At 53.1% G+C, this 27,049-nt stretch overlaps 1 protein-coding gene across 1 annotated transcript; it reads left to right on the forward strand.

Moving 5' to 3' along the window:
* ADA2 (adenosine deaminase 2) lies at nt 1–26,883 on the forward strand. Its single transcript, XM_059935011.1, has 10 exons — nt 1–46; nt 2,470–2,790; nt 4,453–4,678; nt 5,799–6,009; nt 18,857–18,984; nt 20,336–20,426; nt 21,707–21,815; nt 24,058–24,215; nt 24,719–24,921; nt 25,123–26,883. Exons 2-10 carry the CDS (start codon nt 2,478–2,480, stop codon nt 25,220–25,222), a joined length of 1,539 nt encoding a protein of 512 aa, XP_059790994.1. The 5' UTR covers nt 1–46; nt 2,470–2,477; the 3' UTR covers nt 25,223–26,883.
* The last annotated feature ends 166 nt before the right edge of the window (nt 26,884–27,049 follow it).

The following is a 27,049-nucleotide window of genomic DNA, read 5'->3' on the forward strand; positions in this document are numbered from 1 at the left end:
CTGGGGAGACAGAGTCCACGGTCGCGGTCTCTGGAGCTGCCCCGAGGTAACTGGGGTCTCCTGGGTGGGGTCCGGGGCCAAGGCGTGTAGGTGGCTGCGGGCACTGGTGACTCACCTGGGCGGGGGCCCTGCCCGCGGGGTGACTCCCAGGGGTAGGGTGGGGGAAGGGCAGCCCGGGGACATGACTCAGGCTCACAGATGCACAGATCCTTTCTTCTTAGTCTGCAAACAAGCTATTTTTGTAGAGCTTTTATGCGCCTCCTTCTTTTTTTTTTTTAGAAATTTATTTATTTTTTATTTTATTTATTTTTGGCTGCGTTGGGTCTTTGTTGCTGCGCGCGGGCTTTCTCTAGTTGCAGGGGGCGGGGGCTACTCTTCGTTGGGGTGCACGGGCTTCTCGTTGCGGTGGCTTCTCTTGTTGTGGAGCACGGGCTCTAGGCACATGGGCTTCAGCAATTACGGCACGCGATCTCAGTAGTTGTGGCTCGCAGGCTCTAGAGCGCAGGCTCAGTAGCTGTGGCACACGGGCTTAGTTGCTCCACGGCATGTGGGATCTTCCCGGACCAGGGCTCGAACCCGTGTCCCTTGCATTGGCAGGCGGACCCTTAACCCCTGTGCCACCAGGGAAACCCCTACGCGTCTTCTTCTAAAAGGGAGGGAGGACATGAAGTGGCTATGTGGGTGGGATGACCCCTTCTCCCGCGCGGCCCGGCTGCTCCTGACCTGCACTGGACACACTTCGGTCTGGCCGGCGGGGAGGAGCCCCCGGGTGCTGGGCACACAGATGCTCTGGGGTCCTTGGAGAGGACAGAGTGGGACGTTTGGGGGTGGTGGCCCTTGTTAAATGTCATGGGGAGAGGGGACAAGGGGCGGGGCCCTTGGTGGAGGATGGTAGGGGGCTAGGTGGCTCCGTGATGGGGATGGGGCACATGTCACTGTCCTTCTGCCTGGAGAGTTCAGCTTTGGCAAACACTGTCATCCAAGGAGAGATTTTAGGGCCTGATGAAGTGGCAGGGATTCTCCGAAAGCCCAGCTCTCGGGTTCAGGGTTCAGCCCTGCCACGCTGCCATCCCAGTGGATGGCCATCTGGTTCCTTCTGAAAATCTCCCCCTGATGTCCGGTAAAATCATTGAATAAATACCTAGAATAATTGAGAGCCAGACCTGGAAAGGACCTTGGACAATGTGTCCTGATGATGACCAGACTTGCCATTTTTGTTGTATTGCTGTACCTCTATTTACTTAACATTTTTCTTTAAATTAACTGCTTTAAGTTTTTTATTCCACCTGAACAGGGATGACACGTGTATCACACTTTGAGAACCACTGATGTCAACCAATTCACCCTTTTTGCAGGTGAGGAAACAGACCCACAGTCATGAAGTGATTTGCCCAAAGTCTCACCAAGACGTGCTAATTTGGGGCTGGGCCTGGGGTCTCCCCATTTACAGTTTTGATTCTTTCTGGTAGAAAGTATCATACCCTCATGAGTGCAGAAACAATTCCTAAATGTGGTACCAGTAGTCAGCCCAGGTCAGGGTCCACCCGCAGACCCAACCAGGGCAGTTCCTTCCTTCTTCCCTCAAATTCCCGCTCACTGGAGACCTGGGTCAGCTGCTCTCTGGAAGCTCCTAGAATCTTTGATGCTAATATTCTGAAATGTCAGGAACACATGTCTCTGTTGAGTGACCGTGCTGGGTGCTTAGCACGTCTTGCCAATGCGGGGGGGCAGGCCTTCAGTTCTGGGACAATTTCTTATAGTATTTATTTCCTTTTTTTCTCCCACCTATTTTTTCTTTTTCCTTCTGAAATGTCTGTTATTTGGGTGTTGGATTTCCTGAGCCAATAGTCTTCTCATTTTCTTCTCTCTTATTTCTGTCCTAATTTCTAAAAGCTTCTCTTCAGTTCCATCTTTTAATATTGCTAGTCAATGTTTTAAATGTCAGCATTCATGTTTTTAATTTCTAAAAACTCGTTTTGTTTATTTTTTACACCGCCCTGTTCCTATTTTAGGGACACATATCTTTTCTCATCTCTGTAAAGATACTAACTATGGTTCTTCTGGACTTTCTTTCGTTTCCTGTGCTAGTTCCTTCTCTGTATTATTTTTTAAGTTCCTTTGTTATGTTGGAGCCTTTCTTCATAAGCCTCGTGATCCTCTGCTCTCTGGTTATATTTAAAAGTGAAACACTAAAAATCCGGTTTCGGTGTCTTCCTGTGCATGTGAGCAGGGCTCGCGGAGGACAAGCCCTGGTTTGGGAGGCCTCGTGATGAACTTTTATGTGGGGAAACCCCCCTTGTCTGTACCCAGAGGTCTCTTCTCTGGGATCTCAGAGAAGGAGAAGCGTCGTGTACATGCTGCCTCCTGGTCATCTGAGTATAGCATGGGAGGAGGGTCGTCCAGGTTCAACACTAAAACCTGCAGCTTCCCCCCTTCCCAAGTCTCCAGCAGAGCGATTTCCTCTTCCAGGCGTCCCAATGTCCGCGTCAGGGCGGCCAGCCCTGCCCACCCTGCTGCTGGCCGTGGCCGTGTCTTCTTTCTGCTCGGCCACATCTGGAGACGAAGCACGAAACCGGCTGTTGATGAGAGAGAAGATGATGCGGATCGGGGGGCAGCTGGTGCTGAAACAGGAGGAGGAGCTGGCCAACCAGAGGCTCGGGGCCCTCAAGGAGGCCGAGATGCAGGAGGCCCTGAGGACGGGGAGTATCCCACCCAGCATGCACTTCTTCCAAGCCAAGAGCCTCATTGAGAAAAGTGCGGTGTTCAACATCCTGAAGAAGATGCCAAAAGGTAGGGGTCTGGAGGGGATGGTTCTGGGGTCCTGGGGACATAGGAGGTACTAAATTGGAGCCGGTGGTTCTTGTTCTGAGTGGAGCCCAGACTCCACTGGGGCCCTGAGCCCTTGTCCTTGCTGGTGGACTGGGGGCGGGGGTTCCACGTGGCTGCCGTCCACCCTGAAACCAAAACCCTGGCTCCGAGGGGACTCGGCCTCAGACAGATGGCAGGGAGGGGGCCTGGATGTCACCGGGCATCCCTGGCAGGGCTGGAAGTCATCCCCCATAAGAACCCTATCCCTCCCTGCATACGTTCTTCTAGCCTTTCCAGGGGCTAAGTTACCGAAGAGGACGCGTCCTGGATAAACACATTTCTAGTACTTCATTGCTACTGTCACCTGGAAAAAAAATGCACAATGTGAGAGCTGGGAGTTCAGTTTTATTTGGGGCAAAATGAGGACTATAGCCCGGGAGACAGCATTTCAGATAGCTCTGAGAAACTGCTCCAAAGAGGTAGGAGGAAGATCAGTATATATGTGATTTTGGTGAAGGGGGAGTATATACAATCCAGCACATATTTTCTGCAGAAGGTTTCTGCTAGTCTCGTGAAGGTTACTGCTAGTCACGAGGAGCAGACGTCACCATGAAGGATCTTAGTGTTTTTGTAAATATGAGGAGATGCAAGAATAGGGCTCAAAAAAAAAAAAAAAAAAAAAAAAAAGAATATGGCTCATAAAATCAGCTCCTGAAAATATCTATCTGAAGACCTGCTCTGTTAGTTTTTCCCAGAGCACAGAGGGCCTCATTCCTGATCTCCACCCTGAACTCCTTTCAGGGGGTGTCGAAGGTCAGCAGCTGCAGCGGCTCATGATTTAATCCTTGTAGAGGTAGATGGCAAGTGCCAATTTGCAGGTGACGCTACTGTATAAATGCATCGCTGTGAACAGTAGAACAATCATGATCCTGAACACGTAACTTGCAGCTGCAAGCTTTCTATACCTTTTTTTTAGTGTTATAGAGATTAAAAAATGTAAAAACTGTGAGGTTGGGAAAGCAGCCTCCCTGTTTAGAGAGGGGACACGCCAGAGCTCGCACAGCGGGACACCTGCCAAGGGGCCAGTGTCCAGGCCAGGTGCTCAGACGCAGCAGGAGGGCAGAGGGGGTGAACCCTGAGCCTCGAGTCGGTGTGGGGTCTGAAGGAGGCCAGAAGCTGCAGGGCTCGGCGGGAAGCAGGAGGTGGGCAGGCCGCGTGTGGGGTGACGCAGAACAGGATGGGGGACTCAGGGACCCTGGGCGAACAGGCTGGCGTGGGCGGGCGGGGGCGGCCTTCTCACGCCCCTCACGCCACGCTGGGCCCGGAGGACTCATCTGGAGGTCAGGCTCCCCATGGGAGCTGGAAGCCAATAGATGGGGCCCAGCCTTCTGATTGCAAACCCGCCTGCGGCCTCTTGGATGAGACCACCCAGGGCTCCTGCTGGTGAGGGACGGGGTCAAGGAGCCGGGAGGCCGGGCCGCCCCGGGACGAGGCCACCGCAGAGGGAAAGGGCCCCGTGTCCCCAGGAATGTGGCCCCATAGAAAGCCGCGCCCCTCTCGTCCGCCTCTGCTGGGCTCTCGGCCCGAGCCCAGGGTCCGGCCCCCGCTGCCCTCGCCTCACCCCCCCCGCCCCTCTCCCTGCAGGGGCTGCCTTACACGTCCACGACTTCAGCATCGCCAGCGCGGACTGGCTGGTGAGAAACGTCACCTACAGGCCCCACTGCTATTTCTGCCTCACCCCGAGGGGGACCCCGCAGTTCAGATTTGCTCGCTCGACTCCCCCCACCCTGAACACAACAGAATGTCCCCAGTGGGTTTTGCTGGAGAAGTTTCGAAAGGGGCTGCCGAACATCACCGAGTTTGACTACAGGTGGGTGGTAGCTCGGGAAGAACCCGTGTCGCACCTGCGCAGGTGGGGTTGGCGTGTGCGGTGTCCCCGTGGGACAGACTCTTCTAGAAACACCTGGCGTTAAAAAAGTCAGGAGGCTTTTTCTCTTAACTTTATGGGATCTTTTGCTTCACCAAGGTATTCAACACCTATCCCATCCGCAGCAAGTTCCTGGTCCGACTTGACCAGCGACACAGCTGCTGCACCGAACGGGACTTGTGTGGACCCTCAGTAAGGCCGGAGACAAGGGGATTCCCAGCTCCCGGAGCCAGGAGGGCCCAGGAGGGATGAAACAGCCTGAAAACATGATGGGGCAGCTTCCTAACAGACTTGTATACAAATATTACAATAACTATTCTAATCGTAGAACCATCTACAGAGGGCTTTCTTGAGGTATTTCCTTGATGAGTAAGAAAATGCAGCTCAGCCTGCATTTTAAGGAGGCTGCCCAAGGCCACACAGCTGGTAAACGGCTAATCAGGGAAGTAACCTGTGTCCTGTACTGCCAAGTCCACAATTATTTCCATCGGACCTCGGGCTTGAGTTTGCTGGGGCTGCCACAATGGAATACCACAGACGGGGTGGCTTAAAGAATACAAGTGTATTTTCTCCCAGTTCTGGAAGCTGGAAGTCCAAGATCAAGGTGTGGGCAAGTTTCTCCAAGGCCTCTCTCCTGGGCTGGCAGACGGCCGCCTTCTCACTGTACGTGCGACCCTGGGGTCTTGGACACCAGCCCTACTGGGTCAGGGCTCCACCCTTATGACCTCATTTAACCTTAATTACCTTCTGAAAGTCCTCATCTCCAAACACAGTCACATTGGGAATTAGGGTTTCAGCATATGAATTTTGGGGACACAATTCAGTGCATAGCACCCTCCAAGGAGAGCTTGGTCTGAGATGTCCGTTCCGTGGGGTCGGCCTGGCTAGGAGGCCAAGGGGGACAGCAGAGCCTGGCTGGTGGGAGCATCCTGCCAGGTGTCTCCTGGGGAGCACTTGGAGGTCCCAGGGCGGGGGGCCTCCATCAGGGAGCCTGGGCAGGAGTCCTACAGGCCGGAGGTGACAGCCTGCAGCAAGCCTCTGCCCACCCTTTGTATCCTGACAGCCTGCTGAGGAATTTCACTCTGATGACCGAGAACCCCCAGGCGACTTATGCAAACCAAGATGCGGTCTGGGCCAAGTTCGAGACCATCTTCTTCGCGATCGCGGGCCTCGTGAGCTACGCCCCGGTATTCCGAGACTACATCTCCCAGGGCCTGGAGGAGTTCTATCAGGACAACGTGCTCTACCTGGAGCTCAGAGCCATGCTGTACCCGGTGAGTCCGTCTCTGCTCTCCTCTGCTCAGGCTGGACTCTCTGCTCTCACCCTGTAGGGCTTCACGGGCTCCCCACCCTAGTGCTGCACAGGACTGAGGGCCGGCTTCACCCCCAAGGGGCCTGGTGCCTTTCCGGGGGCCATGTGAGCAAGAAGCCCTGGGCTGGCCCTGCAAAACTGGGCACGTGCCCCTCACTGCCCGTCACCTCCCTTCCCTCGTGATCCCCATGGCCCAGCTCCCCCCAGACGCACGGGGCCTGCTGATGCCTGGGCACCTGCCCTGAACTCTGGGCAGTGCCTCGTGCCCAGACCATCCTTGACCGTCTCCTTTCCTATCAAAATGCGCTACTGTGAGTCCCACAGGACGATGCCCTTGGTGCAAGGCCCGCTGAGCCTTTCATCTGGTAAATGGGTCTAGTTGCAGGTAGAGTGGGGTCTGGTGAGTTCCTGGGGGCCCTCTCTGTGGAGCACGGGGTCTTCTATGGGCAACAGAGACATTTGATTTGACTTGGAGGAAGGAAGGTCAAAGAGAAAGAAAAGGAAAAGGTTGGGAAGAGTCCAAAAGTATCCCAAAGTGTCAAAATATTAACAAATCGCTCACTAGGACCTTGCATGTTGGCCAGAAGCAAAGGGTGATGGGGGTCTCAGGTACCTGAGACGGGCCGACCTCAGCTTTGCAGACCTGAGCTGGGGGAGGCAGCGGGGTGGCTCGGGCTCCAGGCCGGGGGAGGCGTCCCATGAGGAGCCCGGGCGGGTCAAGTGCTGCCGAGAGAGGACCCTTCCGGTGGGTATGGAAGAGGACTTTCCTGAGGACTTTTGGGGGGAGGTGGGGATTGGGGGGTTGAGGGAGTAGCCGAGGTGCTGGAAGGCTCTTCCAGTACCTTTAGGGGGCTCACAAGAGTACATGCATTGCGTTGTAGGGGAGCACACTCGCCCCCAAAACGTCACTTTGGCATGTGGGTTATTTCGAGCTGAAACAGTCAAGGCCCAAAAGACTCAGGAAGAGCCTTTGACCTTCCCCCTAAGCGCCTAAAAGCACCTAAAGGGCCTGTTCTCAGCGTAGAGCCACAAGCAGAGTCTCTGCAGAGAGTATGGCCGGGTGTGGTGGGGGGACTCCTCAGGGCCTGGACACCAGAGTCCACTCTGTCCCATTGTCCCTGCTGGCCCAGCAAACATGTGTTTACCAAACACTTGCTTTTTATCACCCTGTGAATTGCCTTCCTCCCCTTTGAAGTCCCAAACCCCTACCCCCAACATCCTCTTTTGTCTTGAGCTGAAGATGGTATTTAAGGTGAGGGCTTCAGCCATTTGGGTGAGTGGCTCAGTCTTCCTGGGTCTCTCCCACGTAGAGCTGTTATTAAACTTTTGCTGGATTTTCTCCTGTTAATCTGTCTCACGTCAGTTTAATTCTCAGACCAGCCAGAACCTCGAAGGGTAGATGGAAATGTCTCCACCTACACCCCGACAGTTGGCCAGTTGGCCTAGGCAGCTGGATTCAACTTTACTGGCTGGACACCCCTGGCCCCAGGCTCCTGCATCTCAGAGATCCTGGCAGAAGGTGAGAATCTTTATCCTGTCAGTCTCCTGGATCTCTGCCTGCAGGGGCTTTTGGAAACAGGAGTGGTAAGAGTCCTTTTTCTCTTTTCTAAAATCAGATTAGCAGGAGAAAATGTTTGTGGAGCTAGTTCTTGGGCCTTAGGGCCTCTGGGTCAGTGAATTTGGAAGAGAGCTCTGGGCTTGTGAATCCTTTTCCTCCCAGAGATGGTCGCTGTTTTTCTGTGTTTCTGTCTTTTGTGTCATAAGGAGGAAAACCATTGGTCTGATTGGTTTTACTTTTTTCTTGTTCTACGTCTTGAGAGTTTGGCCTCAGCACCAGTGAGAAAACTCGCTCTGGTCCTGCCGTCCGGAAGGCGCAGGCACCAGGGCATTTGGTGGCCAGTCGGATAGACTGGGATTCCTAGCTGTCACCTCTGGTCGGAAGCACAGGCCACAGCTGGGCTTGCGACCAGCGTCCTTGTCCGACTGTGCCGGCTGCCGGGGGTTTGTCACAAGGGGTCTCCGACCACAAGGGGCCTCTGTCATCTCAACCTTCACGGTCACCTTTGCTTCCTTAGACCATCCTTGGGAGCGAACTTTCTGGAGCTTGTGAGGCTGTGTCCTTTGCACTCTCCTGCGACACCTCTTTCCGTGGTTAAGCCACGGAAAGCCTTATGGTGTGAGTTGGTATTAAGATCCTACTGTCAATGGCCAGAGGATGGATACTTTGAACTGGAAAAACTTCTAAATTGGTAAATTTTTTAGAGACCTCTCCTTGTAAACACCTGTTTTATTGGTACCAATGTTAAGACCAAAAGTTTACCTTAATTCAAACGAACAAAATGGTTTGGGAAGCCGTATGGAATTCAGGGTCCTAGCTTGCCTCATGGGTCTTACAGATGCTAATAAAAATGGTCCATTAATTAACAAGGGAGTGAGAAGAAGGGTGAAGTTGGGACTCTTTCCAACAAGGTAGACATTTGTAAAGGGTTATTAAGGGGAGAGTCACAGGACTGGTCCCAGCAGTGTGGGAATCTATAGATGGTTATTAAGAAATGGGATGAATACAATGGACATTGATGGGATTAAAACAAAGGTTTTGATAACAGCACTACCTAAGGCTGGGTGGGCCAAAAGGACCCCCCGCCAGCCCCCCCCAATATGAAAGGGCCTCAAACAAGTCTTCTCTCTTTCCCCCAGTTTGGAGAAATTTAAAGGCCAGGACGCAGAGGTGACACCTAATAAGCCGACCTGCAATCGCAAGGGCAACAGTCAGGCTGATTAACCAAGTTAAAGATTGACAGGAGGGCCTGGGTCCCTGGGCTGGACTCCGCACTGGGGACCCAAGGCCTCTGACAAAGGAGGGTGGAGGGAACTTCCCCTAACCCCTCGATGCGGGAGACCCAGGAGCTGTGGCACCAAAACCGCTCGTGGAGCCGAGCTGGGGTGTGAGGGTAGACAAGGTTTATAAAGCTTGGAATGTTTGAGGAGTGTTTGATGGGAACGGTTGTGATGTCCAGCTGAGAGCACTTCCCCGACAGTATCCAAACTGGTCTGTCCTTTCATCCAAATTATGGAGTGTGCCAAGGCCTTGCCACACTCAGTAATTTGGACCGACTTCAAGGGTGGCACTATTTTGGTTTTGTTACCATATTCCATAGTCTTTATTGGCTCAGAAATTTTACTGTTTGTACACCCAGAAGTAAAAGGGCTCCAGAGGACTGACACACATTGACCAAAGTCATAAGAGACAGATGTATCCACAAGAAAGTCAAAATGCAGTTTTCAGAGAAAATTATCAATCAGACCAGTCACGTATGCTTCCCTGTCAGTAGATTCTCTCTTGAAGACAAATTATTTTTTTAATTGAAATATAATTGATTTACAATGTTGTGCCAGTCTCTGCTGTACAGCAAAGTGACTCTGTTTTACACATATATACATTCTTTTTTTTTTTTTTTTGAGTATAACTGCTTTGCAATGTTGTGTTAGTTTCTGCCGCAGAGTGAAGTGCATAGCCATACACATACACGCATCCCCTCCCTCTTGGACCTCCCCCCTACCATCCCACCCAACTAGGCCATCACAGAGCACCAAGCTGAGCTCCCTGTGCTAAGCAAGTTCCCTTTAGCTATCTATTTTACACATGGTAGTGTATTTATGTACATTCTTTTTTTAATACTCTTTTCCATTATGGTTTATCCCAGGAGACTGGATATACTTCCCTGTGCTATACAGTAGGACCTTGTTGTCTAACCATTCTAAATGTAATAGTTTGCATCTCCCAGTCCAACCCCAAACTCCCCGTCCATCCCTCTCCCCACCCCCACCATGGCAACCACAGGTCTGCTCTCTACGTCTGTGAGTCTGTTTCTGTTTTGTAGGTAGGTTCATTTGTGCCATATTTTAGATTCCACAGATAAGTGATATCATATGGTACTTGTCTTTCTCTTTCTGACTTACTTCACTTAGTATGATCATCTCTAGTTGCATCCATGTTGCTGCAAATGGCATTATTTCATTCTTTTTATGACTCATATTCCATTGTATATATGTACCACATCTTTATCCATTCATCTGTTGATGGACATTTAGGTTATTTCCATGCTTTGGCTATTGTGAATAGTGCTGCTATGACCATAGGGGTGCATGTATCTTTTTGAATTATAGTTTTGTCCGGGTATATGCCCAGGAGTGGGATTGCTGGATCATATGGTAGTTCTATTTTTAGTTTTCTGAGGAACCTCCATACTGTTCTCCATAGTAGCTGCACCAACATACATTCCCACCAACAGTGGAGGAGTGTTCCCTTTTCTCCACGCCCTCTCCAGCATTTGTTATTTGTAGACTTTTTAATATGACCATTCTAACTGGTGTGAGGTGGTTCCTCATAGTTTTGATTTGCATTTCTCTAATAATTAGTGATGTTGAGCATCTCTTCATGTGCCTACTGGCCACCTGTATGTCTTCTTTGGAGAAATGTCTATTAAGATCTGCCCATTTTTGATTGGGTTGTTTGTTTTTTTGTTGTTGAGCTGCATGAGCTGTTTGTATACTTTGGAGATTAAGCCTTTGTCAGTTGCATCATTTGCAAATATTTTCTCCCATTCCGTATGTTGTCTTTTTGTTTTTTTTATGGTTTCCTTTGCTGTGCAAAAGCTTGTTAAGTTTGATTAGGTCCCATCTGTCTATTTTTGTTTTTATTTCTATTGCCTTGGATTGAAGGCAAATCTTAACTTCTCCTGAAGCCAAACTATCTGATATTTTTGCGTTCAGAGTCTAATTTTTAAATCCTGGGTGGGATCCCTAAACTGACTCTATTACCCTAGTTTGACTTGAAGGGTCGAGGGACCCTGTCGTGGAGGCTGCTCCAGCCCTGAGAACCCGTCCTTCCCGTCCTGAGTCAGGGCCCCCTTTCCCCCGCTTCCAGGTCTCCACTCTCCTGTGCATCCTGGATGACCCCCTTTTCCCGGGATATGTTCACACCTCCTCGAGGTCGGCCCAGGTGAGGGTGTGCATCTCCACCAGGATCTGGTGATTGTTTGCCAGTTTAACGCTGAGCACAGACCTGCATACCTATTTCTGATTCTTGGGAAGTGGGAGTGGGCCTGACCTTGGCCCCCAGGAGAGACTTCGTCAGCCTTGTGAGCAGAGTCAATAAGTCCTGGGTACAAACGATCCTTTCAAAAGAAAAGAGAGGGTCCAGTCCCCCTTCTACTAAGAGAAGAATTTCGGAAAGAGATGAGCTGGCCCTGGACTAGCCCGTGTAGGGTGGAGGACGGTGCATCTCCCAGAGCCCCTTAGTCCCCTGTTTGGCCTGAAATCCCTTCCTTCGCCCAGCCTGGGCCCCGCCCCCTAAGCCCATCCTCCTCTGGAGTCTGGTTTAAGCCCTGCCTCCACCACCACCCCCACCTTCTTGGGACTGGCTTCCTCTCCTTGAATCCCTGTTTATTCCCAGCACCTGTGTGTATGTCAGCCCTGGTTTCCCAGCTAGAGACATGACTGTGAGTCATTTCAGACCCGGCAGAGTCCTCCAGAGGCTCCAGGGGTGATCATCACGCTTAGGGGTGGTAGGTGTACATGGGACTAATTTGGAGGTGCTCTTTGGACCCCAGCCTCCCAGGGTCCCAAATCTTGGGTCTTGGGTTGGGCTAGGAAGCTGCCAAGTTAACTAGCCAAACACCCCTGTCCCCCGCGCCCCGTGGTTCCAATGCAGATGATCTGACCCAGGCCACACTTTAAGACCTTTTCAAAGCACTTTATCTGCATCGTCTCCTTCGAGCCTCACAACCTGCACTTTGCAGATGTGGAAACTGAGGCTCGGAAAGGTCAAAGAGCCTGACCCAGGCCATGTGGGCAGTAAGTAGGGACGGGACAGGGGCCGGGGTGCTGGGCTTTGAGAAGCCCTGTGGGGCTACATGCATCTCAAAAGGAGCTCCCCGATGGGCTTCCGGCCTGGGGGTGTCGCTTCCTGTGGGCACATCCTGGCAGCTTTCGCAGAGTGGGGAGTGGGAGTGAGGCCTCCCCTTGGGGAGGGGCCTTGGGCTCCTTAGGGGGAAGGGGAGAGGAGGGAGAGGGGTGCGGAGAGAGGGCCTGAGCCCCAGGGGAGGTATTTGGGGACGCTGCAAGGAATTGGACCTTGCTTCCTCTCCCCCTCCCCCCTCCCCACGCCCCTTGGGGACACTTGGCTCTGGGGTCTGCGCTGGAGACCTGCCCAGCTAGCCTCTCTCCCCACCCACTCCGGCACCCAGCCAGGATTCCTTGAAGGTGGAGGGCGGCTGGGATTTGGGCTGGGGTGGAGACTGAGGGGGATGGGATTTGCTGTTTGCTCTGGTCTGACCCTGGAACAAAGGGCCCTTGCAGTCCAGAGTCTTTGCCTAATGCCCCCTTAGCCAGAGTAGGGGAGCCATCAACACATTAACAACTAAAAACGTCTGCCCTGGAATTCTTTTCTGAGCCCCCTGCCTCCCCCTCCTTGCCTGTGGGGCTAATTCAGGGCCTGGGATGATGTTGATGGACTATCCCACTGCCCAGCCTCCTATTGTGTCACTAATGCTCCATCACAAAGGCCACTCACCCGTAGCAACAGTTGCTAGGCGGGTCTGATCTCCTGGGCCCCATCCCCGCCCCCTCGGCCGGAATCGGAGACTCAGACTGGGTCGGGCCAGCCGTCCGAGAGGAGCTCCCAGGGGATTATGCACAGGAGCTAGCCCAGCTGGCATTTACCCGTGGGCGGTCTTGGGGGGGGACACGTCGGGGGCCGAGGGAGCTCAGGATGGTCGTTCGCGGACGGCTTCTTGGATGCTGTCGCTTGTGTAACCAGCGGTCCTAGCGCTCCCCCTACCCACTCCCAGGGTTTTGTCCTGGATTCTTAGCAGAGTTCTTCATTAGGAACTCCACCTGGCTTTTTGCTCCGGTGACCCGTGTTTTACGTCATTGGTGTTGCTCTGCAGAATCCTGACGGCAGCACTTTCCTACTACGTTACGCTGTGACTGTGCTCTTAACAAGGCTGTGAAATCGACAAAAACGGTAGATCTTCAGCCTAGAGGTACATTATACATGAGAATCACCTGGGCGAGTTTAAAAAACCAGGTTCTACCCCCAGAGAATCTGATTTCATTAATCCGGGGTGGGATCCAGGCATTTTCTCCTCACCGGGTGGTTGGAGACTTTGAGACAGCGCCCCTCCACCGCGTCGCCGCCGACCCCCAGCCCCCCACTCCAGCCAGGGAGCCTCAGAATCCTCATCTGTAAAATAAGACCTACCTAACGGTGCAGTTTTGAGAATTAAATGAGATTGATGGAAAGCTCTTGGCATATGCCTGGCACGTAGTAGAAGCTCAGTTAATGCTTTTTAAGTGAATCAGGCTCTAGAAGTGAAAGCTGGTTGCATTCGGAATTAGAGCTTCTGAGTCCTAGTTTCTGGTCTGACACAAACTAATTGTGTGACCTTAAGCAACACTGCCCCCAAATTTCCTTTCTGTTCCTTCAGCTTCAAATTCTTTAATTCCATAATATCATAGACAACGGGAATTTGTAATCTTATACTAGTTTATGAAAGTAGTATGTAGTTTGAATAACTTCCCCACAAATTTACACTGCCTCAAGTAAACTGTAAGATTTGAGATCATTTAAATTGAGTCCAATGTGTTTTTAATCCAAGGGGGCTTATTATAAGGACATAGCCGCTTTTGTACCACTGAGCCTTAGATGAATGACAGACCCCTTCTTGTACTTACAGATTGTTACATTCTTAGATGGTAACTCATCTTCCTAGGACATCTGCAGATTTGAGTTGTTTTTCTGCATCTGGTGATAGGTTGCTAATAACAACACTGTGTTACTAGTTATTTCTTTTTTTTATTTTATTGGGGTATAGTTGCTTTACAACGTTGTGTTAGTTTCTGCTGCACAACGAAGTGAATCAGCTATAGGTATACACATATCCCCTCCCTCTTGGACCTCCCTCCCACCCACCCCCATCTAGGTCCCCACAGAGCACCAAGCTGAGCTCCCTGTGCTATACAGCAGGTGCCCACTAGCTATCTCTTTTACATGTGGTGGTGTATGTATGTCAAACCTAATCTCCCAGTTCATCCCACCCCCCCTTCCCCCACTGTGTCCACACATCCGTTCTCTATGTCTGCGCCTCTATTCCTGCCCTGCAAATAGGTTCATCTGTACCATTTTTCTAGATTCCACATATGTGTGTTAATATACGATATTAGTTTTTCTCCTTCTGACTTAACTTCACTCTGTATGACAGACTCTAGGTTCATCCATGTCTCTACAAATGACCCAATTTTGTTCCTTTTCATGGCTGAGTAATATTCCATTGTACATACGTACTACATCTTCTTTTTTTTTTTTTAAACTTATTTATTTATTTATTTATTTATTTTTGGCTGCGTTGGGTCTTCGTTTCTATGCGAGGGCTTTCTCTAGCTGCGGCAAGCGGGGGCCACTCTTCATCGCGGTGCGCGGGCCTCTCACTATCGCGGCCTCTCCTATTGCAGAGCACAGGCTCCAGACGCGCAGGCTCAGCAGCTGTGGCTCACGGGCCCAGTTGCTCCGCGGCATGTGGGATCTTCCTAGACCAGGGCTCGAACCCGTGTCCCCTGCATTGGCAGGCAGATTCTCAACCACTGCGCCACCAGGGAAGCCCCTACATCTTCTTTATTCATTCATCTGTCGATGGACATTTAAGTTGCTTCCATGTCCTGGCTATTGTAAATAGAGCTGCAATGAACATTGGTGTGCATGTATCTTCGAATTGTGGTTTTCTCAGGGTATATGCCCAGTTGTGGGAGTGCTGTGTTATTATGGAGAACAATATGGAGGTTCTTTAAAAAACTAAAAATAGGGACTTCCCTGGTGGCACAGTGGTTAAGAATCCGCCTGCCAATGCAGGGGACATGGGTTCGAGCCCTGGTCTGGGAAGATCCCACATGCCGTGGAGCAGCTAAGCCTGAGCCACAACTACTGAGCCCGAGTGCCACAACTACTGAAGCCCACGCACCTAGAGCCCGTGCTCTGCAACAAGAGAAGCCCGCACACCACAACCAAGAGTAGCCCCCACTCGCTGCAACTAGAGAAAGCCCGTGCACAACAAAGACCCAATGCAGCCAAAAATAAATAAATAAAATAAATTTATTTTTAAAAATTCCTAAAAATAGAACTACCATATGACCTAGTTATCATTTCTGAGTGCTTTACAAATATTAACTCATTTGATCCTTGCAACAAGCCTCTGAGGTATGATTGGTTTGGAATATATTGTATCTCACTGGAGCCTGAACCCAGAAGGCTGACCACAACCCCAAACCAGCTGAGAACTTTCCTCTGAGGCTTGGCTTCAGAGCCTGTTTTAACTGCACCAGTGCGGCTGTGAGGGGCTGCAGGTCTCACCCTGGAAAGGGTCTCCACTCCTGGAAGTGGGAGCATTCAGATTCCCACCTTGGTGCTCCCATCAAGGCTGCAGTTTCTTGGGCAGAGGCTGGAGGCCAGAGGGGCATAAGCTCGGGGCCTGGGCAGCCCCAGGGGAGACTTACTGGGGCGCCAGAAGACCAGGAAATGCTCTGGATGCGGCTTCAGTGTCTGCCCTTGTGGCTCTCCGTGCCACGGGAACTAGCAGTGGGACCGCGGACAGAATCCATGAGTGGGAACCACCCTGAGTGCAGCCCCATCAGGCCTCCGTGGCACCTTTTGTGTATCCATGCAGACTCCATTAACCTGCCAGGGATCTTCCTTTAGGCAGAATGTCATGTGTTGATCTATATACTTAAGTTTCTTTCTTTTGTCTCCTGTGCCCCTCCAACATCCATCTATCCATCCATCCCCTAAAAACGTGCCGCATGGGGCTTAGGTTTTTTTTTTTTTTTTTTTTTGGCCACACCGTGCAGCAGGCAGGATTAGTTCCCCAACCAGGGATGGACCCCACGCCCCCTGCAGTGGAAGTGCGGAGTCCTAACCACTGGACCGCGAGGAAAGACCCAGCACTTTTTTTTTTTAATTGAAGTATAGTTGGTTTACAATGTTGTATTAGTTTCAGATGTACAGCAAAGTGATTCAGTTACACACATATATATGTATCTATTCTTTTTCAGATTCTTTTCCATTATAGGTTATTACAAGGAATTGAGTATAGTTCCCTGTGCTGTACAGTAAGTCCTGTCTTAGTATTTTTAAAGCTGCAAGTAGGGATTTCCCTGGTGGTCCAGTCGCGCTTCCACTACAGGGGGTGCATTTTCGATCCTGGGTTGGGGAACTAAAAAAAAAAAAAAGAAAAGAAAAGAAAAAGGTGCAAGTAGACAGCACTCTTCTTAGGTTAAAGCTTGTTTCTGGAGGTCCTCCTCTGGTCCTAGGAGAGGAGGTGGGAAGGTCAAGCGACATGGACCCCGCTCTCAGGGATCTGCGACCTGGTTGGGGTGTCTGGACAGGTGACTCGTAATGACGGAGCAGTCAAGGCACGGGGCAGAATTCTGTCCTTCCCTTCTGCAAATCAGGTGGGTAATGCCAAGATGACGTCAGCTAATAATTTTGGGTTGAGTTAATACAATGGTTCTCAAACTTTTACTCACAAAATCTTTGAGGATCCTAAAGGGCTTTTGTTTATGTGGATTATATCTACTATATCCTGTATAACATAACCAGTATTAGAAACTAAAACTGAGAAATTTTCAAAGCACAAGCCTACACAATTACACCATCTATTTTGTGTCAGAGCAATATTGCCATATATGATGCAGCTTCTGGAAAATTCTGTACACTCTGAGAGAATTAGAGTGAAAAAGAAAACATCTCAACATTTTTATGAAGACAGTTTTGAATCTGTAGACTTTGCAAAAGTCTAGGGGACCCTCAGTGGCTCCCTGACTATCCTTTGAGAACTGCTGGAGTACAGTATCAAAGATTTGAAGATTCTAACAGAATGCCTTGATCAGTAACAGGAAAAGCATTCTTTTAAAAAATCCTTTGGGGACTTCCCTGGTGGTGCAGTGGTTAAGAATCCACCTGCCAATGCAGGGGACATGGGTTCGAGCCCTGGTCCGGGAAGATCCCACATGCCATGGAGCAACTAAGCCCCTGCACCACAACTACTGAGCCTGCCCTCTAGAGCCTGCGAGCCACAGCTACTGAGCCTGCATGCCACAACTACTGAAGCCCATGCACCTAGAGCCCATGCTCTGCAACAAGAGAAGCCACCGCGATGAGAAGCCCGTGCACCACAACAAAGAGTAGCCCCCGCTCACCACAACTACAGAAAGCTCGCGCGCAGCAACGAAGACCCAACGCAGCCAAAAAAAAAAAAATCCTTTGTAAGTAGGAAAGGAAGAAAGTAAGTTTCCTTTACCTTCTTACGTTCTGTTCTTGGGATGTGCAAATTAAACTGACAAAAGCAGGGCTTCCCTAGTGGCACAGTGGTTAAGAATCCGCCTGCCAATGCAGGGGACATGGGTTCGAGCCCTGGTCTGGGAAGATCCCACATGTTGCCGCAGAGCAACTAAGCCCATGCACCACCAACTACCAAGCCTGTGCTCTAGAGCCCGTGAGCCACAACTACTGGACCCGTGTGCCACAACTACTGAAGTCCGTGTGCCTAGAACCCGTGCTCCGCAACAAGAGAAGCCACCACAACGAGAAGCCTGCACACCACAAAGAAGAGTAGCCCCTGCTCGCTGCAACTAAAGAAAGCCGGTGCACAGCAACGAAGACCCAACACAGCCAAAAATAAATAAATAAATAAATAAATAAATTTATTTAAAAAATAAAATAAACTGACAAAAGCCACATTAACAGGAGAAAAGGCATAGAAATTTTATTTGATGTTAACGTTTAAGTTTTACATGCATGGAGACCTTCAAAGAACAGAAGTGAAGACCCAAAGAAGTGGGTAGACCAGGTTCTTATATACTACAGTATTTTAACAAATGGTGAGAAATTGTGGAAAAGCAGTAAGACACAGGAAAAGAGGTTTGGGCTTCCAGGCGCAGTAAATTGTGGGGAGGTAAGTGTATGGGGGAACTAATAGAAGACAGGGGTTATTTTAGTCAGGTTTGCCTGTTCAGATCCAGCTTGGAGCCCAGTTTCTGTCTCCAGTGATAAGGGCTGTTCTCCCGGGATGGGAGCTGGAAGGGGGCGCCTTCACAGACAGAAATATATGTCCTGCTCTGAGGCAGAAAGGAGGGCACAGAGCTCTGTCTGCTTTTGTGCTTCTTAATTGCCTTCAGCTCAAAATAATCCTTATGTAAAAGCGGGATATTTGGGGGTAGCACATTCTGATATCCTTCAGGACCCCCAGAGATGGACAAGCAAAAAGCCTGCTCTTCCCCACTGCATTTTTTCTTTTGTCTCACCTACTGTGCACCCCTGGCTCTCCCCACTCTGCCCCTGACCATTTCACTCTTGGTGTCCCTAGTGGCTTGGCCACCCCAGGGGTCCCCCGCTTCGGGGTGGGAGAGTGGGGAGATTTAGTGGGTCCTTGGAACACCCTTTCTGGCTTGTGTCCTGTCCTCAGCTGGCCTGTACCTCATTCGTTGCACAAACGCTTACTGAGCACCGACCATGTACCAGGCACTGTTCTAGGTGCCGGGACCCAGCCCTGAACAAGAGGCAGACATCCCAGCCTCGTGGCACCAAAGAGCATTATCCCATTCAGGGCTGGGACTTCTGATCAACCTCAGAGGCCATCAAAGGCACTGAACAGGGAAATCACAGAGTCCAACCTGGTTTTGGAGATTGTTGGCAGTTGGGACTGGAGATCTGCTCTGCTCACCTCTGACATCTGGTCGGGACCATGCTTCCCTCGCAGGTGTATGAACTGAACGGGACGGTCTACAGCCCAGAGTGGTCGGTGAGGTTGTACGAAGAAGTGGCTCGTAATTTTGCAAAAGAGCATCCTGGGTTTATTGGAATCAAACTCATTTATTCGGATCACAGGTGAGAGTGAGCACGGCTAAGGCTGAAGGAGCTAGGAGGAGATGGGGGTTGGGGGGGAGGAGAAAGGGGTGAGGAGGGGCTGGGAGGCTGGGGCCAGAGACCCCGGGGGACTCCATGTGCCGTAGCGGGAGTGCAGAATCCACTCTGAAATCACGACCAGGCTGGAATGAAGAACTGTGGCAACTTTCCAGATCATTCCAGGCTGTGACCCACACTGGCCTGGGTCATCAGTTACGGGTTTAGTGTTTTTGCCTGAATGTTTTTTGTTTCAATCTGCGGCCGGGTTCTGCCTCATGGCGGCCACGACTGTGTGGAGACCTCTGGGAGCTGCAAAGAAAGACTCACCCTTGCCCCAAGCAAGAGAAGGAAGCCTACAGCGGAATTCTCCGGAGTTTACCGAGGAAGGGTCTCCCTTTTGTCAAAAAGCAGCCAGTCTGGACAGTCGGTGCCGTGTCCAGCTGGAGGGTTTGGGGAGGGCAGATCCCGGCTGCTCAGCCCCCGCCGGGGGAGGTGGAAGGGCAGTCAGACCTCCCTGGAGCCCCCTCCCCTCCTGGTGAGACTTGGGGCCGCCGGAGCTGGTGGGCTACGGTGGAGCTGGCAGTGGTGGACGGTGGAGGCTCCCGGGGGCCGGTGGCAGGAGCGCGGCTGCACGGCGTCCCCTTGGCGCTTGGGACGGAGGCAGCTGCTCCCGGTGCAGAGGAGGGACGGGCAGGGGTGGGGCTCACAGAGCCAGGGATGGAACAGGTGGCCGATGCCTCGGCCCCATCATGGACTTGCGCCTTTTCTCTTTGTGCTTCCGTGGTGTGGCTCCCGCCTTTTCCCTGCCCTGGGCTGGAAGGGAGAGACCTGCGGGGGAGAAGAGGCAGTTTGGTCGTGTGGTTTCTGCAGTGCCCGGGCCTCGCTGACGGAACCAGGGCCCAGGCCCAGCTGCCCTGGCAGGGGCTGGGTGGCCTGTGGTGTTCCACAGGTGTCCAGGGAGCAGTGCGCTGGGCACAGCCAGGACCATCCTCTCAGGGATGCGGGGCGAGTTTCGGGCATGGCCGCTTGGCTTCAGCCAAATGCAGACAAATAAAACTGCATTATTTGTTTTGACCCTGTGGGTCCCCGTCCCCACTGGCTTTCCAGAGCCCACGCTCTCTGTGGACCCCGCCGGAGTCCTTGAAAGGGTGGATTTGGGCAGAATTTCTCCGTGATGTGGCACTTGGGGGGCACAACAGCCTGGATGGGGCGGGGTCGCGTGGGAAGGGCGGCTGGGTGCCCTGGACGAGGCCAGACCGGCCGTGAGGGGCGCTCACTTCACCCACTGGCCCCGAGGAACCTGTGCCCGTGCTTCTCTCCATCTCTCCCACAGGTCCAAAGATGCGTCCGCCATCACGAAATCCATCCAGACAGCCATGGAACTTCGAGCCAAGTTCCCCGGGATGGTGGCGGGGTTTGACCTGGTAATGGGCCCAGCCCAAAGCCCTCCGGGAAGAGCTGGGCGGCCGGCACCACTGACACCCTCCCTCGGGGCCTGGGGGGGTGGGAAGGGAGAGCAGAAAAGTTCAGAAAAAGGCTAGAAAGGGAAGCTCCAGAACAAGGAAGGGCCGGGATGAGGGGCTGCCCCCCACTCCCCGGCCTCTGCCCTGCTCTGGCCTCAATGCCCACGACACATTGCTCTTCAAGCTGCAGCCCAGGGCTGGGGTGAAGGAGACGTGGGGCTGGGCCTGGGCGCACCGTCCAGGATCCAAGAGCGGCCCCGCCCCCTTCGCCCCAGCTGCTTCCAAAGCTGCACATCCCTGGGTGGTGTCACCCCCTCACCCCCCGCCCCAAATAACAGCCAGGCCACGCTGCCAGGTGACAACTCCTTAATCTCATTAAGAAGCTAAATTAATGCACTCCTGACCCCCTCTTCCAGAATCTGCACATTTTACTTGAGACTGTGCTGCAGCTCTTACTTTCAGCCCCACCAGGGCCCCGGGAGCGGATCTCAAGGAATTGTTTTCTTTGGACCAGGGTGTCCTCCTGGGGTCCTTGGGGGCTGCTCAGGGGGTCCGGCCTCTCCATCCCCTTTTCCCCTCTGTGCGCGGCGCCTCCCGACCGTTGCCTACAGGACTCAGGTGCACCCGTCCTCGAGGGAAGTCGGGCTGGTGTTGTTCAAAGGCTCGGCTCCCGAGCCCCACGTTTCCTGGGGTCTGCCGGTCCTGCTGCGCTGGACACCCAGCTTGTGTTATCACGAGAGTGCCAGCGCCCCTCCCCGCTTTCTCTCCCAAGGCTCTCTCACTCCCGCCCCTGGGGGTGGGCCTTCGTTTGAAGAGCCGGACTTTGGTGCAATTGCTGTCGGGTTAATTACAGCTGAGGGACTCTGCTGGGAGCTGCCAGGCCCCGGGACCCCAGGGGGCGAAGGCCAGAGTCCTCCGGACCCTGCTCTAGGGCTCAGGCTCTCCCGCCCTCTCTGTCTCTGTCTCTGTGTCTCTCTGAGTCTCTCTCTCCCCCAACAAGGAGCTTGGGCTGGAGCGCAGGGCTGGGAAGGCCGTGTGCAGGACACCACGCAGAGGCTGGGAGGGTCGAGGTACAGCCTCTGAATAAGGGGGGGAGTTGTTTCGGGGCAACGGCGCTCTTTCTTTCTTTCCCGGTCCTGCTACCGGTCCCTCTCAAAAGGCTGTGTGCCTGAGGCCTCAGCAGCGCTGGCAGGTACAGGGCTGCAGGACACACCAGCAAGGTCCCCCACTCTGTCCCGCAGGTGGGGCGGGAGGACACGGGCCACTCCCTGTATGACTACAAGGAGGTTTTGATGATTCCAGCCTCGCGGGGCATTAAGCTGCCTTACTTCTTCCACGCCGGAGAGACAGGTGAGCCTATGACCCTGTCGGGGACAGGGTGGGTGATGGGCAGGGGCCCTGGCCATCTCCGAGGGCACGGACGGGACACCGGGAAGTGGACTGACAGCCCCAAGGCGCCTCGCGGCACCTGTCCCTTTCACGCGCATTATCACATCTGTCCTGACAGCAACGCCCGGAGAAGGAGGCACAGTGATGCTGGGGCAGCTGCCCTTCACATACATTATTCATAGCTCTCACCCGGTCCTGCCAGGAGGGCACTTTACCCCCATTTACAGGTGAGGAGCCCAAGGCTCCAGCCAGACACGGTAACTGGTCCACGGTAAGGAGCTGGGAACCCTTCTGATGATCTCCTTTTTATAAGGCATGAACTGTGCTTTCGAGGTCAACTCACCTGCAAAGTGGCACACCGGGAGGTGGTGGGAGAGGGACCACCAGACCAGCTCCACATCTGGGAGGCACTGTCCACACCCGCCAGGCTGAAGGGGGGGACCCCACCCCAGTCAGGCAGCCTGGCCGCCCTTGTTTCTGAAATGCCATCCGCCCAGCCATGTCTCTGCTCCTCAAAGCTCAGTTCACGGGCTCACTGGTCATCCCTCAGCCTCCAGACTTTCCAGACCTTAAAACATGCCAACCCTCAGCAGAAGCAGTACCAGGTCACAGCTGCGACATCAGATCCCAGGGAAGATCTGGGGGGCTTAGACCTGCTGCATCCCTGCTGGCACCCCTCAGAGCACCTTAGGCTCCAGCCACCCGAGAAGACCTAGGAGACAAGGGCAGAGCCGTGGGAGCTGGGATTTCGTAGCCAGGCTTAAACCTTGGTGTCTCACATCATCTCTCAGAGGAAGGCTTCCGTGCACTAATCTCTTATTTATTTATTTATTTATTTAGGCTGCCCCGGGTCTCAGTTGTGGCATGCGAGCTCTTAGTTGCGGCATGCGGACTCTTAGTTTTGCCATGCGGCATGCGGGATCTAGCTCCCTGACCAGGGATCGTGGAGTCTTAACCACTGGACCACTAGGGGAGTCCTGTCAGGGAAGTCGTGCGTTAATCTCTTTTTCCTGACGTTATTTTCAAGTCCATTTAGATCCAAGCTGTTCTAGGAGATTTAAAGAATTGTTTGTGGGGATGGGGAAGTGGAGGTGGGTCAGGGGGTGTGTGTAGGGGGGGCGTTAGCCTTGAAGACCGCGTGGTTTGGTTGGGAAAATCATACTCACCTCTGTGAAATCATCTCAATTCCAAGACGCATGGTCCTACGAGAGGATTTTGCCAGGACTTGGGTATTTAGTACCTTTATTTAAAAAGAAAAAAATCTTTGAAAAGAAGTATTAGTTAGGAAACTAGTGAAAATCCACCTGAAGCACATGCCCTCACCAGCAATGGGAATACTTGGGTTTCATTCCCAACAGAAAAGTGGAGTTTTCACATTTCACGTGTGAATCAGTCAGGACGCTTTTGGCATCCAGGCATGGGGCCCTACCACCTGGGTCTCACAATTAGGTCTTCTGTGATCTCCCGCAATAAGCAACCTCTCCTTTGTTTCTGGGTCTGGGATTTCACCCCACTTGGTCACAGATAGTGAAGTCACATCCAGGCGTGACCAAAGAGGAGCTCTTTCCTCCAGGGCACCTCCTTGTACTGGGGGGGCAGCTGCAGGAGTCCTCACCCACACCCTCCCGCCCCAAGCTGGCAGAGTCAGAACTGCCATTCTCACCTCCAGCGAGGCCCTGCCGGCGGGAAGTTGCCTCGGGGTGGCTGGTTCCTGCTGGTTGTTGCCATCCTGCCACGGGTTGTCCCAAGAGTTTTGTTAAAGATAGAAATTAAAGTACGTACAAATCATTATAGTGACCAAGTCTGTAGCACATTGTTGTAGACAGCCTACACATAAAATTCCCAGAAAACAGCTCTGGAAACAAACATAAAATGGAAAGAAAGAATATGGATGGTGGGTCGGGTAGACCAAGGCTTGAAACCCAGTTTTGCTGCTTCCTACCTGAGGACCTTCCTTGAGTTTATAAAGCCTGTGTGGGTTTCAACTTCCTCAACTGTTACATGCGTACATACATACATATGTACCTATAGGCAGGCCGTACCTCTCTTCAGCATTGTCATAAGGAAAAGGTGTGCATGTGTGCGCTTTTGTGTTAATGTTCATTTCTCTTCCTTTTCCTGCTTGGGGAGTCTGGGCCCTTCACCTGCATATGGTCTGTGGGTCCCATCCATCCTACTGAAGACCCACCCCCTTTATTCCTAGACTGGCAGGGTACTTCCGCAGACAGAAACGTTCTGGATGCCCTGTTACTGAACTCGACCAGGATTGGCCATGGGTTTGCTTTGAGCAAACACCCGGCCGTCTGGGCTGAGGCTTGGAAGAAGGACATCCCCATCGAAGTCTGTCCCATCTCCAACCAGGTACACGGGCTCCCTGGGGCCAGTGGAGGGCACTCTCCTCCCCCAGCCACGACCAACCTTTCTCCTGCGTAATCTCTCCGTAACTCCCTTGGTTTCTCTGTCCCTCCACTCTCTCACTCCCGTTCGTGAAGTTATGTAGGAATGGACTTTGCCTAAAGCATTCATAGTAACGCGGGTCCCCAGTGGGGCGGGATTGTGGGTGAAGATGTGGACAAAGCTAAAGGGGCCCGGGACGGACACGCAGGGGGTAGTGTGGCGTCCCACTGCCGCGCAGCTGCTTGGGGCTTTGTGCTTAGGACAGCTGCTGCGAGCAGGACCAAGAGAGACCAGATGTTTGTGGAGAAAACGAGGAATCGCGGGAGGACTGGCTCTTCCTGCGTCAGGACCGCCCAGAGTCCCGACGCTCGGAACAGTGGCGGGGATGGCAAGGCCCGATTATGCTCGTGGCCTCACCTTCCTCGTGACGGCGCTTCATGGATGCACGCTTGTCTCTGACTGGGCAGGTTCTGAAGCTGGTGTCTGACCTGAGAAACCACCCTGCAGCCGTGCTGATGGCCACCGGGTACCCCATGGTCATCAGCTCTGACGACCCCGCTACTTTTGGAGCCAAAGGCTTGTCCTATGATTTCTACGAGGCCTTCATGGGCATCGGGGGGATGACGGCCGACCTGAGGACCCTCAAACAGCTGGCCATGAACTCCATCAGGTGAGTGTACGTGTTCTCCTCTTCGGTCACAGCCTGTGTTGACCGCTCCGAGGTTTGGGCGGAGGCCCGAAGGTTTCCGTGTGCTTTCCGCATCGTCTCTTATCCTGTGACTGCTCTCGGGCTGGGGACATGGTGCCCTGCCAGCATCCGAGGTCCCCTCCCGCCCCTCCCCAGGCTGACCCGGGCGCCCCTCCCCCACAGGTACAGCGCCCTGTCGGAGATGGAGAAGAAGTTTGCCATGGCAACCTGGGAGGAGAGGTGGCAGAAGTTTGTGGTTGAGCTGGCAAGGGGCCCCAAGTGAGGAGACGGCCGTCTGTCACCCGCTGCCTCTGCTTCCCTCCGCCCCGGCCTCACCTTCTCTCAGCCGGTCTGGAACCCAGGGAAGTCACCTCCGTCTCTTTACCAGAACGACCTGCGAAGGTCACCCTCAGCCTCCACCTTGCCCAGTCTCTCAGAGCCCTCATCAGTGGACCCCACTCACCTCATGGAATGTCCTCCCTCGGCCTTGGTGACACAACCCCTCCGGGTTCCTGCTTCCCTCCGGCCGCAGCTCCCGGGCCCCCGTCCCCAAGCTCCTCTCGGCCTGATCTCGGGTGGGCGTCCCTCAGCTCAGCCCTGCGCTTTTGTCTCGGCTGCTTTCCTCCCCTTTCTGCACTCTTCTCCTGGGTGGTCTCGTCCACTCCTTCCCTTTAAGAAACCACGTACTTGTTGCTGATTCCCAAACCTGTTGATGATTCCCAAACCTGGGATACACTCGATGGCCCCCAGGAGCCTCGGAGACCGGCTCAGAGCAACGCTTCCCTCCCAGCCGTCTCGGTGGCTGGCGTCTCCGTCCACGTGGCGCAGCGGTGGTCAGAGGAGTCCGTGCTGCTCCTGGTCACCCCCCCTCCCCTCCACCGCTGCTGCCTGGCCTCCAGCCGCTGTATCCACTCTGGCCCGACTCCCAACAGTCCCTAGCTGCTCTCCCTCTTCTCTTTGCCCTTTCCAGCTCCTTCTCCCCGGAGCAATGACTGTTTAAAGTTAAATTAGGGGCTTCCCTGGTGGCGCAGTGGTTGAGAATCTGCCTGCCAATGCAGGGGACACGGGTTCAAGCCCTGGTCCGGGGAGATTCCACATGCCACGGAGCAACTAGGCCCGTGAGCCACAACTACTGAGCCTGCGCTCTAGGCCCTGTGAGTCACAACTTCTGAGCCCGTGAGTCACAACTACTGAGGCCCGCGCGCCTAGAGCCCGTGCTCCACAGCAAGAGAAGCCACCGCAATGAGAAGCCCGCGTACCACAACGTATAGTAGCCCCCACTCGCCGCAACTAGAGAAAGCCTGTGCACAGCAATGAAGACCCAACACAGCCAAAAATAAATAAAATAAACAAATTTATTAAAAAAAAAAAAGTTAAATTAAACCAGGGTCCTCCACTGTGACAAGTCTGTGCACTTAGGAAACTCCCGTCCTCACCGGGCACGTAGCATCCTGTGACCCGGGGTCCGGTGTCACGAGCTCTGCCCGCCCCAGGGCCCCCCTGGATCTCTCTGCCGGGAATGCTCCCTCTCCCACTTGTGTCTGACTCTTGTCACCCTCGGGCTCCGTTTCATGTCCTTGTTTCAGAAAGGCTTCTCCCTCGAGGCACCTTGCTCTTCCCTCCCACCCCACCGTGATGTGTAATGACCATGTATTCAGTTCTGCGGGGCCGCCCTCCCCCACGCCGTCATCTCCCCGTGGACAGGCACGAATGACCGGTTCACGTCCACCGCGAGCCCGGAGCCCAGCCCGTGCCCCTCGCCCAGTCAGCCCCCAAAAAAAAACATTGTGTTGCAAGAACGGACGTGCCCCGTTCGTGCTGAGCTGAGGTCGGATCCCGGCTCCCAGCCTGGTCTCTGGGAGAAGCCGGACCCCCTGAGGTCTGGCTTCGTGTAGATGCATCTATCAGCCAAAATTAAGTCAGCTTGCTAGATTATAAATATTATTTTCACATACATAATATATGCTACTTTAAATAGCAGTCATCTTAAAATAATGTAACCTTCTTTGTTCTTTCTTCTGTGTCCCGAAGCGCGTACATCAAAGGTGTGGGATCTGGGATCGTGGTGGGGACAGGGAGCAATTTCAGATGGGCTTTGCCCTGAGAAACA

Source organism: Balaenoptera ricei, chromosome 10 (genome assembly GCF_028023285.1).
Source record: "Balaenoptera ricei isolate mBalRic1 chromosome 10, mBalRic1.hap2, whole genome shotgun sequence".
NCBI lineage: Eukaryota > Metazoa > Chordata > Mammalia > Artiodactyla > Balaenopteridae > Balaenoptera > Balaenoptera ricei.